This window comes from Mytilus edulis, chromosome 5, assembly GCF_963676685.1.
Source record: "Mytilus edulis chromosome 5, xbMytEdul2.2, whole genome shotgun sequence".
Lineage (NCBI taxonomy): Eukaryota > Metazoa > Mollusca > Bivalvia > Mytilida > Mytilidae > Mytilus > Mytilus edulis.
Window position 1 is genome coordinate 8,434,056 of NC_092348.1, and position 14,941 is coordinate 8,448,996.

General features: G+C 33.3%; 1 protein-coding gene across 1 annotated transcript; it reads left to right on the plus strand.

The window, feature by feature from the left end:
• Positions 1–376: 376 nt before the first annotated feature.
• Positions 377–13,662, plus strand: LOC139522866 (endosome-associated-trafficking regulator 1-like). The gene is made up of 7 exons (XM_071316477.1): positions 377–612; positions 2,915–3,432; positions 4,703–4,776; positions 5,541–5,652; positions 6,238–6,300; positions 7,751–7,887; positions 12,572–13,662. Exons 1-7 carry the CDS (start codon positions 408–410, stop codon positions 12,729–12,731), a joined length of 1,269 nt encoding a protein of 422 aa, XP_071172578.1. The 5' UTR covers positions 377–407; the 3' UTR covers positions 12,732–13,662.
• The last annotated feature ends 1,279 nt before the right edge of the window (positions 13,663–14,941 follow it).

Consider the following 14,941-nt stretch of genomic DNA (forward strand, 5'->3'; position numbering starts at 1 on the left):
TTGAAAAGCTCACTAGAGCTTGTGTTATGTAGTTTATTGAATATCGACTCTAAATAAAACTTTGAATCTTGAATCTTGAATCTTGAATCTTGAATCTTGAATCTATACTGCTTTACAACTCCTTGATTTAACTTTCCCGCAATTGCATGTACATAAAAAATGTAGAGTATAAAATAGATTATAGTAAAATCTGTTAAAACAAGGATAATAACATGTTTAAATTTAACAGTGTATAATATTGCAACAAGAGGAAGTCGGTGTGCACATACGGGACGTGTAGTGGCCTCCTGTTACATTATCAATCTAACTTTATTTGATCCTGAATAAATGAATACTTTCCAACCCGCCAAAACTAAACAATGATTTCTCCCGCAGACCTAACCGAATGTTGACATTTGTCCGGAAGTATGGCGGAAGGTGGAGACGAAAATGAAGACAACCCGTTTTCTTTTAAGAAATTTGTCGTCCCAAAAGAAGAAGAGCAAAACAAATCAGAAGAAGACATAACTCCAACACATAATGGTCAGGTCCTCGACATTTTGCCTGACATTGGTGATTCGTCAAACAAAAACCGGCGCAAAGACCGCTCAACCTTGGTTATATCTGATGACGGTAGGATATATTGGAAGGCAAACTCTACTTATTTTATTTTTATACCATACAGATACACTCATAAAAAATGCCGAAAAGCACACATTCACATATAGTTCAATCAATACTTGTTAACTCAATGAAGTAGATTACACCCTATTGCTATTTGGACATCTGTCCCGCTTGAAAAGTTAATTTCATACAACAATTATCACTCTCTATACACCTTATCGCTATTTGTCCGCCATTACTGGATATCACACAGGTTCCCGTCAAATTTTGACGTCATAAAACAAAATATCTGACGCCACAATGGAAAAGTGATTGTTGTTTGCGTCAAAAGTTCAAGCGGCCAGGTCAGCCGGCCGATAAGGCTAATAGCGATACAGGTAAGGTGTATTGTGGTGTCAGATATTTTCTATTAAGATGTCAAAATTTTATGGGAAATTTTGTGATGTCCAGTATTGGCGGATTTTTTTCACGCTTAATTATGATTATTTGAAGATTTTTTTGTACCTCTGTTTTGTGTTCTGAGCAAAAACTAGAGAAGAAAGAGAGAAAATAAACCTGCTAAATAATTAGCATTTTTTTTTAACAGGATCATTAAAACAGAGATTTTTGTTAAAAATTCTATTTTAATCTACAATGTCTTTTGTTGAATATGCATATAGACCAGCTTTAGTTTTATGTTGCTGTAGACCAAGGTGAGCGCCACAGGCTCTTTAGGGCCTCTAGTTTTATGTTGCTGGAACACTAAATCAAAGATGAAGTAGATTGCATGATTCATTGGTTCTTTTTTCATTTATTCATTTCTTGTCACAATAGAGTTGGTACATTGTAGTGTCTGGTTATCAGTTAAGTAAGTATGCTAAGAAGTTACATTTTGTACAGAACATATTGAGTCTTGCTACGACAATTAAAAAAAGTGGTTGTACAAAATGTAAATACATGTACTGGCAAGTACTGGCTGGTTGAAATTTTGAGTGGACATTACTATAAAGACCACTCTCTATCGGCACAATGATCGGGTCAATTATTTTTAGTCATGAAATGAAAAAAGTGTTAAAAGACATTTTAAATGTTCTTATTTCTACTTTTATTGAAAATTCTTAATAAACAGTGATAAGCAATGATTTATTTGTACAAAACATGTTGTTTTTTTTTACATTTGTCCCTTGCAAGGGAACTCATCAGGTGGCTTTTGCACTAATTAAAGAATTGCAATCATTAAATTTTGCACTGGCTTTGTGTTGTTTTCTTATATTGTATTGAAGTTCCAAATGGGGTTTTTATGTTTCAGTAGGTGCATTCGGTTAAGGTGGTTGTACTTCATGTAAGTAAAAGTTTATTTGGTAAAGGTAAAATGTTTACTAAATTATATATACATGATATATATTATTTTTTGGCTAAAACCATAAATTACAGATGTGTAAGAGTAAGGTCCTTCATGCCTTCCATTTCCTGCACAAAGATGAATTTTGTTTCACAGTTAGTTGACATGAAATATTTTATTACTTAAGTGAGTCATCGGTCTTCAAATATTACTTTTATTACTTTCAACCCATGTTTTGTCATCATTTATCGAGGGGCTATTGTTATAGTAATTGAATATTCGCACCTAGCAATGCAAGGTGATAGGAAAAAAGACGCCTGTAACTTCATTTACCTGCAGTTTTATTAACCTGTAAAAATTGTGCATTTAAAAAAAATTAATGATTGAAAAATGTTAATTTGTCAATTCTTATTAATCTAAAATAAGGACTAAACTTAGGTGTAAGTGTTGGAAATGAATAAAACATATCAAACTCATTTATTTATTTTAGAATGTTTAGCTTAACATGCTAAAAGATAAAAAAAAAAATATAATTTACTTTTGTAAAGTTTCTACTACAATAAATAGTGAAAGCCGACATGAAAATTCCAATCAACCAATATTTGACAGACCACTTGAGGAGTATTGGCTGGGGTGATAAATACCAGTAAATACCAGGGGCCCTGATTGGTTTTGAAGTCGTAAAATATGGTTCGATTGATTTTCAGTATTTTCACATAGAGTTCCAAACTTTTTTTCTGAGAATGTAAATCTGGTCCCTCCAATGTATCCTGATTCCCATGAAAGGTATGAGGGTTCTGTATGAGTCAATTATGTTGCCTCTATCCTAAAGGTCCAAGTGATTGTTTTACAATAGTTTTCCCCCCAAAAAAATTGGTAACCAACAAATAATAATGAATCCACAATTGTTCTTATTTTTATTAATTTAACATACTTAAAAATGTGTTTAGATTGTTATCCTATATACAAAATACACATGTTATATTACAGAAAAACCAGTAAATACTAGTAGCAGTAATCAGAGACCTAAAAAGAAGAAAAATGGAGATGCAAATCCATTTTCATTTAAGAAGTTTTTATCTGGAAGCTCGTCAAGTGCAGGAGCTCGACCAAAAACATATAATAATACTCAAAATATTGGCAATAGCAGCCCTCGGGTAGCTCCAGACTTTGCCAGTGATTTGCCTGATTTTGTTCAGAACCATTTTAGTGATCATTCTCATGACTTAAATCTTCCCGACTTTGCCATTTCTAGTCAGCCAAGTAATAACACAGGGTTAAACTCACATAACAATGAAGATTCTGGTGATAACATATATTGTGCTGAAAATGACAATCATGTGAACTCTGACCCTGAGCCAGTCGCTATGGTATCAGGAGGCACCACAAGGTTGCCAGATTTTTTATCAGATGGAATATTAAAAAATGACTGTGATCATAGTATCCATGGTGACAATAGAATTTCTACTTTAGAAGTAAATGGGGATTATGAACTAGAACTTAGAAGGGTGAGTACAAATAAAGGGGGTTATGAACTAGAACTTAGAAGGGTGAGTACAAATAAAGGGGGTTATGAACTAGAACTTAGAAGGGTGAGTACAAATAAAGGGGGTTATGAACTAGAACTTAGAAGGGTGAGTACAAATAAAGGGGGTTATGAACTAAAACTTACAAGGGTGAGTACAAATAAAGGGGGTTATGAACTAGAACTCAGAAGGGTGAGTACAAATAAAGGGGGTTATGAACTAGAACTTAGAAGGGTGAGCACAAATAAAGGGGGTTATGATCTAGAACTTAGAAGGGTGAGTACAAATAAAGGGGGTTATGAACTAGAACTTAGAACTCAGATGGGTGAGTACAAATAGATAGGGGATTATGATCTAGAACTTAGAATTGTGAGTACAAATAAAGGGGGTTTTGAACTAGAACTTAGAAGGATGAGTACAAATAAAGGGGGTTATGAACTAGAACTCTGAAGGGTGAGTACAAATAAAGGGGGTTTTGAACTAGAACTTAGAAGGTGAGTACAAATAAAGCGGAAATGAACTAGAACTTAGAAGGGTGTGTACAAATAAAGGGGGTTATGAACTACAACTCAGATAGGTGAGTACAAATAAATGGGGATTATAAACTACTACTCAGATGGGTTAGTACAAATAGATGGAAATTATGAATTAGAATTCAGACTTGAGTACAATGTAGATTAATCCTCTACTTTAAAAATTAATTGAGATTATAAACTAGAAATCAGAAGGTTGAGTACAAATTATGGGGATTATGAACTTGAGCTAAGAAAGGTGAGTACATTGTAGATTACTCTTTTACTTTAGAAATAAATGGGAAATTATGGTAAAAAATGTATATATATATGTCAGTTTCTCATATACAAGATATAAATTGCTTGCAATATCAATTAATTATATTGTAATGAAAACCCTGCCTGTACAATTGTAAATGCATGCAATATTTCGTGTACATGTTGTTTAGTTATAAGAAACAGAAAAGTTAAAAAAAAATCAACAGCAACACACAGTTGTGCAGTACAAAAGTTTTATCTAGACATCTTGATGTATTTAGCTAGTGCTTGACAAATTGTCTGTGAGGCTCATGGATGCCATTCATTTTTTGTGGTCATTTTCATGTCCAGCAAAATAATAGTTATTGAAAAAACATGTGCCTAAATGAAATGTTGCTTACATGTAGGTAGATGCATTATGATTAATTAGATGACGTTTAGATATGTATTGATTTTGTAAATAAACTAATTTCTGTTGATAGTTACGAGAAGAAAATTCCATGTTACGCACACAGTTGGAAGAGGCCAGAAGAGAAGCTGTCACAGAGTCACAAAGGTACTTTAAACTCTAAAACTAAAAGTTACTATAGTATCAGAAACAATAAGATGTGTGTCAAACTATGACACAATATCACTACTACATCCACATAAAACAAAGCAATAGCAAAGGAATAGTTCATTTATTGTTGTTTTCATGTGATAATAATGTCATAATACACCTTATTGCCTCTACGGAAAAGTGATTTATTTTATGATGTGAATATTTCAAGTGTTCCAAATTATCAGGTCAAGTGCCACAGTTTCTCAATTATCGATTATATCTTATGAGGTTTTCAAGAACATGAAGACTGGGCAAACAATATACCCTCACTACTTGTTCATATTAAAAGGTGGAATTCTTTGAAATGTTTCTATTTCCTGCACATGTACATTAAAGCACACAGCTGCATTATTAATAAAATTAAAAGCAAAAGCAAAACTGACAGTATAAAACATACAAATGTATATTCCTGTGTAAAAAAAACAGGAACCAAAAAAATAATATTAATATGATATACATGTACATAATTTTCGCAGGAAAGAATAAGACAATAGATAATTATGTGCCTTTATATTCTTTTTGGTGTAATACTGAATAATAGAAAATATCCAGTTCTGATTTTGTAACTATTTTGGCATTTCCGATGAGTGAGCTTATTCATGTACTAATTACCAAAATATGCATATTGATGGGGTTTTCATGTGATAATTAAGGTCGTTCTTATATGATTTCTTATTTGTTGATGGATCAGTATGATCATTTTCCTGTTATTTTTTCAGATGCCATAAGATGAAGAAAGATATGGAAGACTTACAGAAGAAAGAAGCAGAAGAGAATACGGCTTTAGAGAACATGGTTCAACAGATAGAGGCAAATCTAACTATTACAACAGTAGGTTACTACTAGATACTATAGATTTTTAACTTTTCATAAATACATTTGTTTTGTACATTAAAGATGAACAACTCACCTTGTAGTTTTCAAGATGGAGGGTACCTGTTTTGTGAAATTGATTCATTCTAGTCTACAGTTTTTAACTCAGAGTTTTATTTTTATACATGTAATTTCTGTATATAAATATAGTCCATTTTCAGCAGCATACTTGTCTTGTTGACTCCATGCGATTACCTCTGTAGTGAAATAGCTATGAATCTAGACACTTCAAGTATTTAACAGAATTTTTTCACTGAAGCTGTTCACTAATTTATATTTCACTGTGAGTTAAACATTTTTAAGGCACTTCACAAATGTAACACTGTGATATTTTTGTAATGTTTTGATTTTGGATAAATGCCAGGGGACAGTCAAATCAAAAAGTTGCATTTGAATTTATTGCATTATTTCTTTGCAGAATTTTCCATAAATTGTATATAAATATTTCTCCTGTTGATAATTTTTTAACAGCTGCAATATCAAATGATTTCATTTAAAAATTTCTAAATTTACCATGTTACAGTATTTTTTACTCTTCTGCAGAAAAGAGCAGTACAAGCAGAAACTACAGTCAGCAAACTACAGTCTGATGTCAAAGGTTTACAGGTAAACTCTAAAGTTTTATAGGCTTGGATTTTACTTCACAATAGTATGGATGTCACATTATTATTTGTCTGAAATGATTTTTAGAATAAAACACATTAAAGTATGTAAACAATTAAAAGTTCAACAGTAAATGGGCTATGTCACAGATTTTGGTAAAAATGCAACAGCTTTGACATTTTAAAAGTGTATATGCATTTCAGTTTTATTTTCCGAAATACTGCTAAATGATTTTTGTCGAGCCTGCAACTTTTGTTGCAGAAAGCTCGACATATGGATAGTGATCGGGCGGCGGCTACGGCGGCGGCGTTAGCTCACTTCTTAAAAGCTTTATATTTTAGAAGGTGGAAGACCTGGATGCTTCATACTTTGTATATAGATGCTTCATGTTACGAAGTTTCCGTCAGTCACATGTCCAATGTCCTTGACCTCATTTTCATGGTTCAGTGACCACTTGAAAAAAAAGTTCAAATTTTTTGTAATGTTGAATTCTCTCTTATTATAAGTAATAGGATAACTATATTTGATGTGTGCGTACCTTGCAAGGTCCTCATGCCCGTCAGACAGTTTTCACTTGACCTCAACCTCATTTCATGGATCATTGAACAAGGTTAAGTTTTGGTGGTCAAGTCTATATCTCAGATACTATAAGCAATAGGGCTAGTATATTCGGTGTATGGAAGGACTGTAAGGTGTACATGTCCAACTGGCAGGTGTCATCTGACCTTGACCTCATTTTCATGGTTCAGTGGTTATAGTTAAATTTTTGTGTTTTGGTCTGTTTTTCTCATACCATATGCAATAGGTCTACTATATTTGTTGTATGGAATGATTGTTAAGTGTACATGTCTAGCGGGCAGATGTCATGTGACCTTGACCTCATTTTCATGGTTCAGTGGTCAAAGTTAAGTTTTTGAGTTTTGGTCTTTTTATCTAATGTTATATGCCATAGGTCAACTATATTTGGTGTATGGAAATATTTTATGATCTTTATGTCAGTCGAGCAGGTTTTATTTAACCGTGACCTCATTTTCACGGTTCATTGCACAGTGTTAAGTTTTTGTGTTTTGGTCTATTTTTCTTAAACTATAAGTAATGTGTCAACTTTATATGTTGTATAGAAGCATTGTTAGCTGTACCTGTCTGCCTGGGATGGTTCATCTGACCTGGACCTCTTTTTCAAGGTTCATTGGTCTTTGTTTAGTTATCTTGGTTAATGTAAAGTTTATGTGACAGTTGTAATAAAGCTTAGCTTTATACTTAAGACTATCAACATAATACATGTATCAATGATTAGTATAGAAGGCGAGACATTTCAGCGTGTGCACTCTTGTTTTCAAAATAGGTGAACATTTGTATAGAAAGCTAATGTTATGTTAGAGAAGTTGATATATCATGGTATGTTGGCAAAAATATTGATGCCCTGTAATCTGATGTAACTCTTATATTACAGAAACAAGTGACATCATTAAGATCAGAGAATGATTTACTGCGATCAGGGGACCATGGTTTGGCTGAGATCAGAGAAAGGACAAAATATTCATCAGAACAATTAGCCAGTGCAGCTAACACTGCTGAACAAAGCTTGAAGTGAGTACATAGTTAAGATACCAATTTTAACTTCAAGTGACGTTTGTCAAAATTTAAGACAATAGACAATACTTTATTAATAAACCTCAGACACATAGGTGTACAAGAGGACAAAGAGAGCAAACATATGTTATATAAGACTTATAGTTTACAGGTAACATTTCCCATTTGTTCAACACTAACTAAAGTCTTGAGAAAACTTTATAAATGAGTCCATGTAACCAGTGGATCCTTAGGAGATCTTATGCAAAATAAACATATTCTTACAGACAGTTCTGCTCCGTTGTCTGGTTATTGTATCTATGACATATTCCCCATTTCTATTCTCAATTATTAAAACATTACAGTTCAATCATAATTGCCTTTTTTTGTACACTTCAGAGTTGAGATTTTAGGTGAAAAATGAAAATCACAAATAAAAAAAAATTTAGAAATAGAAATTGATGCTCTTTAAAGTCATATGAAACAAGTGACTGGTGAAAAATAAGGTTTATCCAATTATTGAACCAATACATGTATATACAATGTATCATAAACTTAGTCTGCTGTGCAGGATTTCATCTTTTTTAAACGCAAACATATCATATAATCGTCATTTTTATGCAGTTAAGCTGCATTATGCAAGCACCCTAGATTTGTGTTCTACCCAATAAATCCTGAAATACTTGCCATTGTTATTATCTAGCTTGCTACTATGTTATATATAACTAATTGAACACTTTTTTAATACTTTTTATTCTGGATTACAAAAAATATGACCAGAAAAACCTTAAATGATCGTCGATTTATCCAAAAGTTTTAAAGTTACACATAGGAAGTAGTGCTTATTAAGAATCCTTGTGTAGTTCATTATGACTTGTGCTTTTAGCTAAGATGTCAAAGAACAATTGTATGAAATATTTAATCGACGAAAATCTCTTAGACAAGTAGTTTAGATTTCCCAAATGACAAAAGTCGTAGGAATATTGTTTGTCATCAATACGTAGTACAACTATGTCAGTAGTCTATTATATAATAAGTTCAACTGTTCATGCTGTTGGCGGCAATTTCAAATTAGAAAAAGAAATTTTCGTAGCTTTTCAATTTGGAGGCAGGTGTGCAAATCAGCGGTGGTCCGAGGTCCGCGACCTTCCACTTTTGAAAGCGGAATTTCGACTAGGATAGTTGGTTTCTAGCTACGCCCGACGTAGTCTCCTTCCACTTGAAAGAAAATCTTTGTTCACCAAAGTCTCCAATTAAACGAGCTAAAAACTTATCTTTATCATTATTATTCATGATGGCGATGTTCATTTTGTTCAACCGCTAGCTTTATACAGAAAATCGCCGACAAATATTGTATAAATTCGAGTAAAATCGTATCTGATTGATAAAAACAACATTGTAAACACATAACAATGGTGGCCGTGAAGACAAAATTTTATAAAATCGGATCCGATTCCGTAAGCGGATAAGAGTAATTCCGGGTTTGGCGATCATTTACAAAATAAATCCAAGCAGGTGAAAAAATACATCTATGTATGGTAAATGAATATAAACACTAGTATTGTAAACCAAAAGATATACGTAAAAGAAAGAAAAAGCAGAAAAATATTTTATTCAGAAACTCAGAATTACTTTTTGACAAATTTTAATTTAAAAATCCAATACAACGTGACAGCTGGGAACAGTATATCTAACAATATACATGTTCATGGTCACAGTCTAAATTTTCTTTATAAATGATAAATGATGATAATGCATGTGAGATGCTTTTAAAGTGTAAACATATTACTGCAATTTCGAGGGGTTATTTGTTTTTCTCAATTTTGAAGGGTCAATTAAAGTAGCTGAAAGTTTCTATATTTTCACAAATAATGCAACTATATTATATATACCTTAATGTAAGTAAATCATATGATATATAGGTGGCATTCTATGGGCCACTCTACCCCCCCCCCCCCCCCCCTGTTTGAAAACTTGGAAACAGTCGAGCTCCCCACCCCTAAACCATATGATAATGAGGGACAGATCCAGGATTTTAGGTTAGGAGGGGCGCAAACTTAAATTTGTGCCGAGCAGAGCGAGGCTTAAAAAAATTGAGGTAAAATTATCTGAATATTCTTTATTAAGCTGAGAACAACCCATGCTTTGCAAATTTAAGGGGGGTGCAAGCACGCAACCCTTCCCCGTCTGAATCCGCCCCTGCATATATTCAAGTATAGGACAATATAATAAATAAAAATGAAATATACCCCACCCCCTCCTGTTTGAGAACTTGGAAACGGTCGAGATCCACACCCCTTAACCAAATATATTCATGTTAGTGACAATATGAAAAATCAAATGAAATATAGGAAGAGTCGCTGGGGGTCACCCCACCCCTCCTGTTTTAGAATTTAAAAATGGTCAAGATCCCCACCCCTCAACCATATATATTCATGTATGGGACAATATAACAAATCAGATGAAATATAGGGGGAGTCTCTTGGGTCACCCCACCCCCTCCTGTTTGAGAATTTGAAACCCATTGAGATCTCCACCCCTTAACCATATATATTCATGTACGGGACAATATAACAATTCAAATGAAAGATAGGGGGAGTCCCTGAGGTCACTGTTCACCCTCCTGTTTGAGAACTTGGAAATGGTCAAGATCCTTACCCCTAAACCATATATACTCATGTATGGGACAATATAACAAATCAAATGAAATATAGGGGAAGTCCCTGTGGTCATCCCAACCCTCCTGTTTGAGAACTTGGAAGCGGTCGAGATCCCCACACCAAAACAATATATATTCATGTATGGGTCAATATAACTAATTAAATGAAATATAGGGGTCCCTGGGGTCACCCGACCCCTCCTGTTTGAGAACTTGGAAACCAATGAGATCCCCAACCCTAAACCGTATATATTCATGTATGGTTCAATACAACTAATTTAATGAAATATAGGGGGAGTTCCTGGGGTCACCCGACCCCTCCTGTTTGAGAACTTGGAAACCAATGAGATCCCCACCCCTAAACCATATATATTCATGTATGGGACAATATAACAAATAAAATGAAATGTAGGGGAAGTCCCTAGGGTCAGGAGCCTCTGGCCTTTGTTAGTCTTGTATTATTTTAATTTTAGTTTCTTGTGTACAATTTGGAAATTAGTATGGCGTTCATTATCACTGGACTAGTATATATTTGTTTAGGGGCCAGCTGAAGGACGCCTCCGGGTGCGGGAATTTCTCGCTACATTGAAGACCTGTTGGTGACCCTCTACTGTTGTTTTTTATTTGGGCGGGTTGTTGTCTCTTTGACACATTCCCCATTTCCATTCTCAATTTTATCATCCTACCCCCAGTGGCGGATCCAGAAATTTTCATAAGTGGGGCCCACTGACTGACCTAAGAGGGGCCCGCTCCAGTCATGCTTCAGTGATTCCCTATATAAGCAACCAATTTTTTTCACAAAAAGGGGAGGATGGGCCCCTGCCCCCTAAATCCTCTGCCTACCCCTACCTGTTTGAGAACTTGAAAACCGTTGAGATCCCCACCCCTAAATTATATATATTCATATGTATGGGACAAAAAAACAAATCATTTACATTTACTATGGGCAGGTCAGTCAGACCTCACCTTTGATCCCTGTTGTAGTGAACATTTTTCTGATTCGTGTCTCATAACTTTTGTACTATAGAACACAAACTCAGTTTTCTTTCCAGGGAAACCAGTCCATTCATACTATTACATGTTCATACTAAGTCAAATTGAACTTCTAGCAGTCAAATAAAACCAAGTTTAACTACATTTGTACCAAGTAGAACAACTGCAATCATTGGGAACTTGTATCACTGCAGACTCACCATAAAAAATATACATTGAAATATGCATTGCTTTTGAAACCTTGATAACATATAAATTATTTGCCTTAATAAATAAATCATTAGGTAAACATGAATGTACTATATATGAATGTTTTAACGTTGAGGCAACATTGCCACAGTTTTCATAATTACGGTTGCCTTGGTTTTTGGTTAACTGCCTTCAGCGCTTACAGCGCTTTGATTTTTTCTCTGGCTGCTATGGTGTGAAAATATGGCAGCTGATTAATTATCGTGTTTTGAAGCCTTAGATTACCGATTGCCACCATATGTTAACAATCAACAAAGAAGCATGGATATTGAGAACATATATTACATGTAAAAGCAGATAATAGTTTATTTCAAAGACAAATCCATGTGTATTGCAATCACCGGATTTTTACGAGAAGGGTCACACTAAGGTCACTTGCATATGGAATATATGTCTAAATTGGTTCCTGGAAGCAAGCAATTAAAAAAAAGTTAACTTCTTCTAAATGTGGACACATATGACTTAAAGTTACAGATAAGAAGATTGAGAATTTTATGCATGCTGTTAACCAATCAAATCCATTCATACTAAAATATTGCTTTAGAAAAAGTATTTTAAACATTTGCAGCTGATGGTCTAAAGATTGTAGTATTGTCCTGATTTTGTCCAGATTCCTCAGTACAGCAGTGTCTGTAGCACATTTATAGACCAAATATTATCTCTAAAACATCACGATTTAAATTTATGATAGTGATTTTCTATGAGGTTTGCTGTCAGTCTACAACCTGTTAATTATATTGGATTAATACAAAATTCCAAAATGAAAATATTATATGCATGATATTTTTTGTTGTTTTTCAGACAACTTTTACAAGGCGTTGATCAAATGAAGATCTTAGCACAAGTATTATCTTCCATAGATAAGATATCTGAGGAACCAGTAGAGGACCAGCATACAGATGGACAAAATTCTAAAAATAAACATAAACAGAATAAAAAAACTGACAAAGACGTTACATGACATGGGCTGATATTTTCATTGGTGATGTAAAATGAGACAAGGTCTCAATTTCATAATCAGCCTCGCTTTCATTTTGATTTTCAGTTTCGTATTTGTTAATTTATTGAACAATTGTTAAAACAATTGAGACTTAAACAATGGATATGAGATTTAAAACTGGATCAAGATGAATGAGAAAATCCAAAATTACATTTGTATGATGAAAGTTCAATCGTTATAACCTCATCTTATGTCCATCATGTGCTTCATGTGTTCAAAGGAATATTTTGATCATTATATCATCATCGATGAAATATCAGCTGTTCCATCTATTATCAAAGCTTTCTTATTATTGTTATTATCAACGGAGATGGAGTTATTTTTAATTGACATATATTATTTTATTTAAGTTTTGAGCGCACATCCTATTTTGTTTTTATCACCTAGCAGGGAAGGCTTAAAATCTGGTTGATTTATCATTCATTGAAGCTTATTGAAATGTAGATCATATTGCAATATTTTACATAACTTCACATTTTATTGTTAGCATCTGTCATTATTGTATCGTCATCGTAAGAAAAATGAATCAGCTGTCAGTCTTCAGTTTTATTTTCTTATGTGAAAATTACACTGAGTCTGCAATGTTTTTTTTTGCCATACACATAATGTTTCCAATCTCTACAACCAAGAAATGTAAGAATTGACAGAGCTAAGTAAAAGTTAGTGAATTACAATGGTCTATAAACCAAATATTGACCATGTATGATTAGTAAAAATTATGTTGATTAAATTACCTAGGAAAAGACTCATAAAAACTGTTATAAACAGAAAAACATAAAAGAAAAACAGTAAATTACATATTTACAGATTAGACAAATGTATGCAGGATGCTAATTATTGTTCTATGATAATAAATATATGAACACTTAACGAAAGAGTGATCTTCAATGCATATGTAGTTGTTTTTATTGCTGGTAAAAGCCAGTACACAATATTTGAAAAAACAAATTTACAGGAAAATGTGGTATGTGCCAATGAAATGATCCAACAGCATAAGTTATACCATAACCAACATCTAGAGTTCTAGTTTCTGTTTGGCAAATGTCTCTTGTCCTTGACCTCATGTTCATTGTTCAGTGAATGCTTATAAAAAACTAAATGTTTTGTAATGTGAATTTCTCAACTGTTATGATTAGGATAATTATATTAGACTAGTGATTAAGTTTGAAGTAACAGTATTAGGTTCGTTTCTCAGTTATTATAATCAGTAGGTCAAACTGACTGTTTTCAACTGACCTTGCCCTCCATCGCATGATTCACTGATCAATGATAACGTTTTATATTTGGTCTAATTCTTAGATACTAGTTCCAATATGTTTACTATCCATGGTGTACGGAATAACTATTAAAGCTGTAAAGATTCATATGATCTTGATACCATTTTCATAGTTCATTGGTCAATGTAGAGTTTTCCTGGTTAAGTCTGTTTCTCGATACTAGGTCAGCTATATTTGGTGAATTGTGAAATGATTGTAAGAAGTTTATGTCTGTCAAGCAGGTAATAACTGACCTGACCTTGACCTCATTTTCATGGTTCATTTGACAATGTTAAGTTTTAATGGACATTCACAGGTCATGTCTATAAAATTAATGTAAGGTTTACATGTCTATCCAGCCGGTTTCAACTTACTTTAAACTAATTTTCATTGGTCAATTTTATTTTTTATAGTTGGATATAGTTGAATCTATTTCTATAAGAAAAAGGTTAATACTTTAGTTGTCTGAAATCATTGTAAGGTATTATATGACTGTCTGGCAGGGTTCATCTAACATTGACCTCATTTGCATGGATCATTGATAGTGTTGGGTTTATATGATACTTCTTCATTTCTCCTAATGACTTTCAATATAAAATTAATCATGATTCAAGACATTTCAGTGTGTGCTTACCAATGTAGTATGTTGTTTATATGCAGTGAAAGAATATAAAATTCAATAGTTTTTATTATTTAAAAAATTGCCTATTGTATAAATTTATTAACAACCTATAGGAAATAGAGCAATTGTACTGCATGTACAAACGAGTCTACTATTTCCTATAAATGAATGGTATTGATAATGACCATTCAATAGCTGTTGCGATCTCTTTGAATAGGACTGACCACCTGGATGGTCTCCTTGTAGCATGCTTAACCCCAGCAAAGTAAAATCTTTGAATTTGATATTTGCTG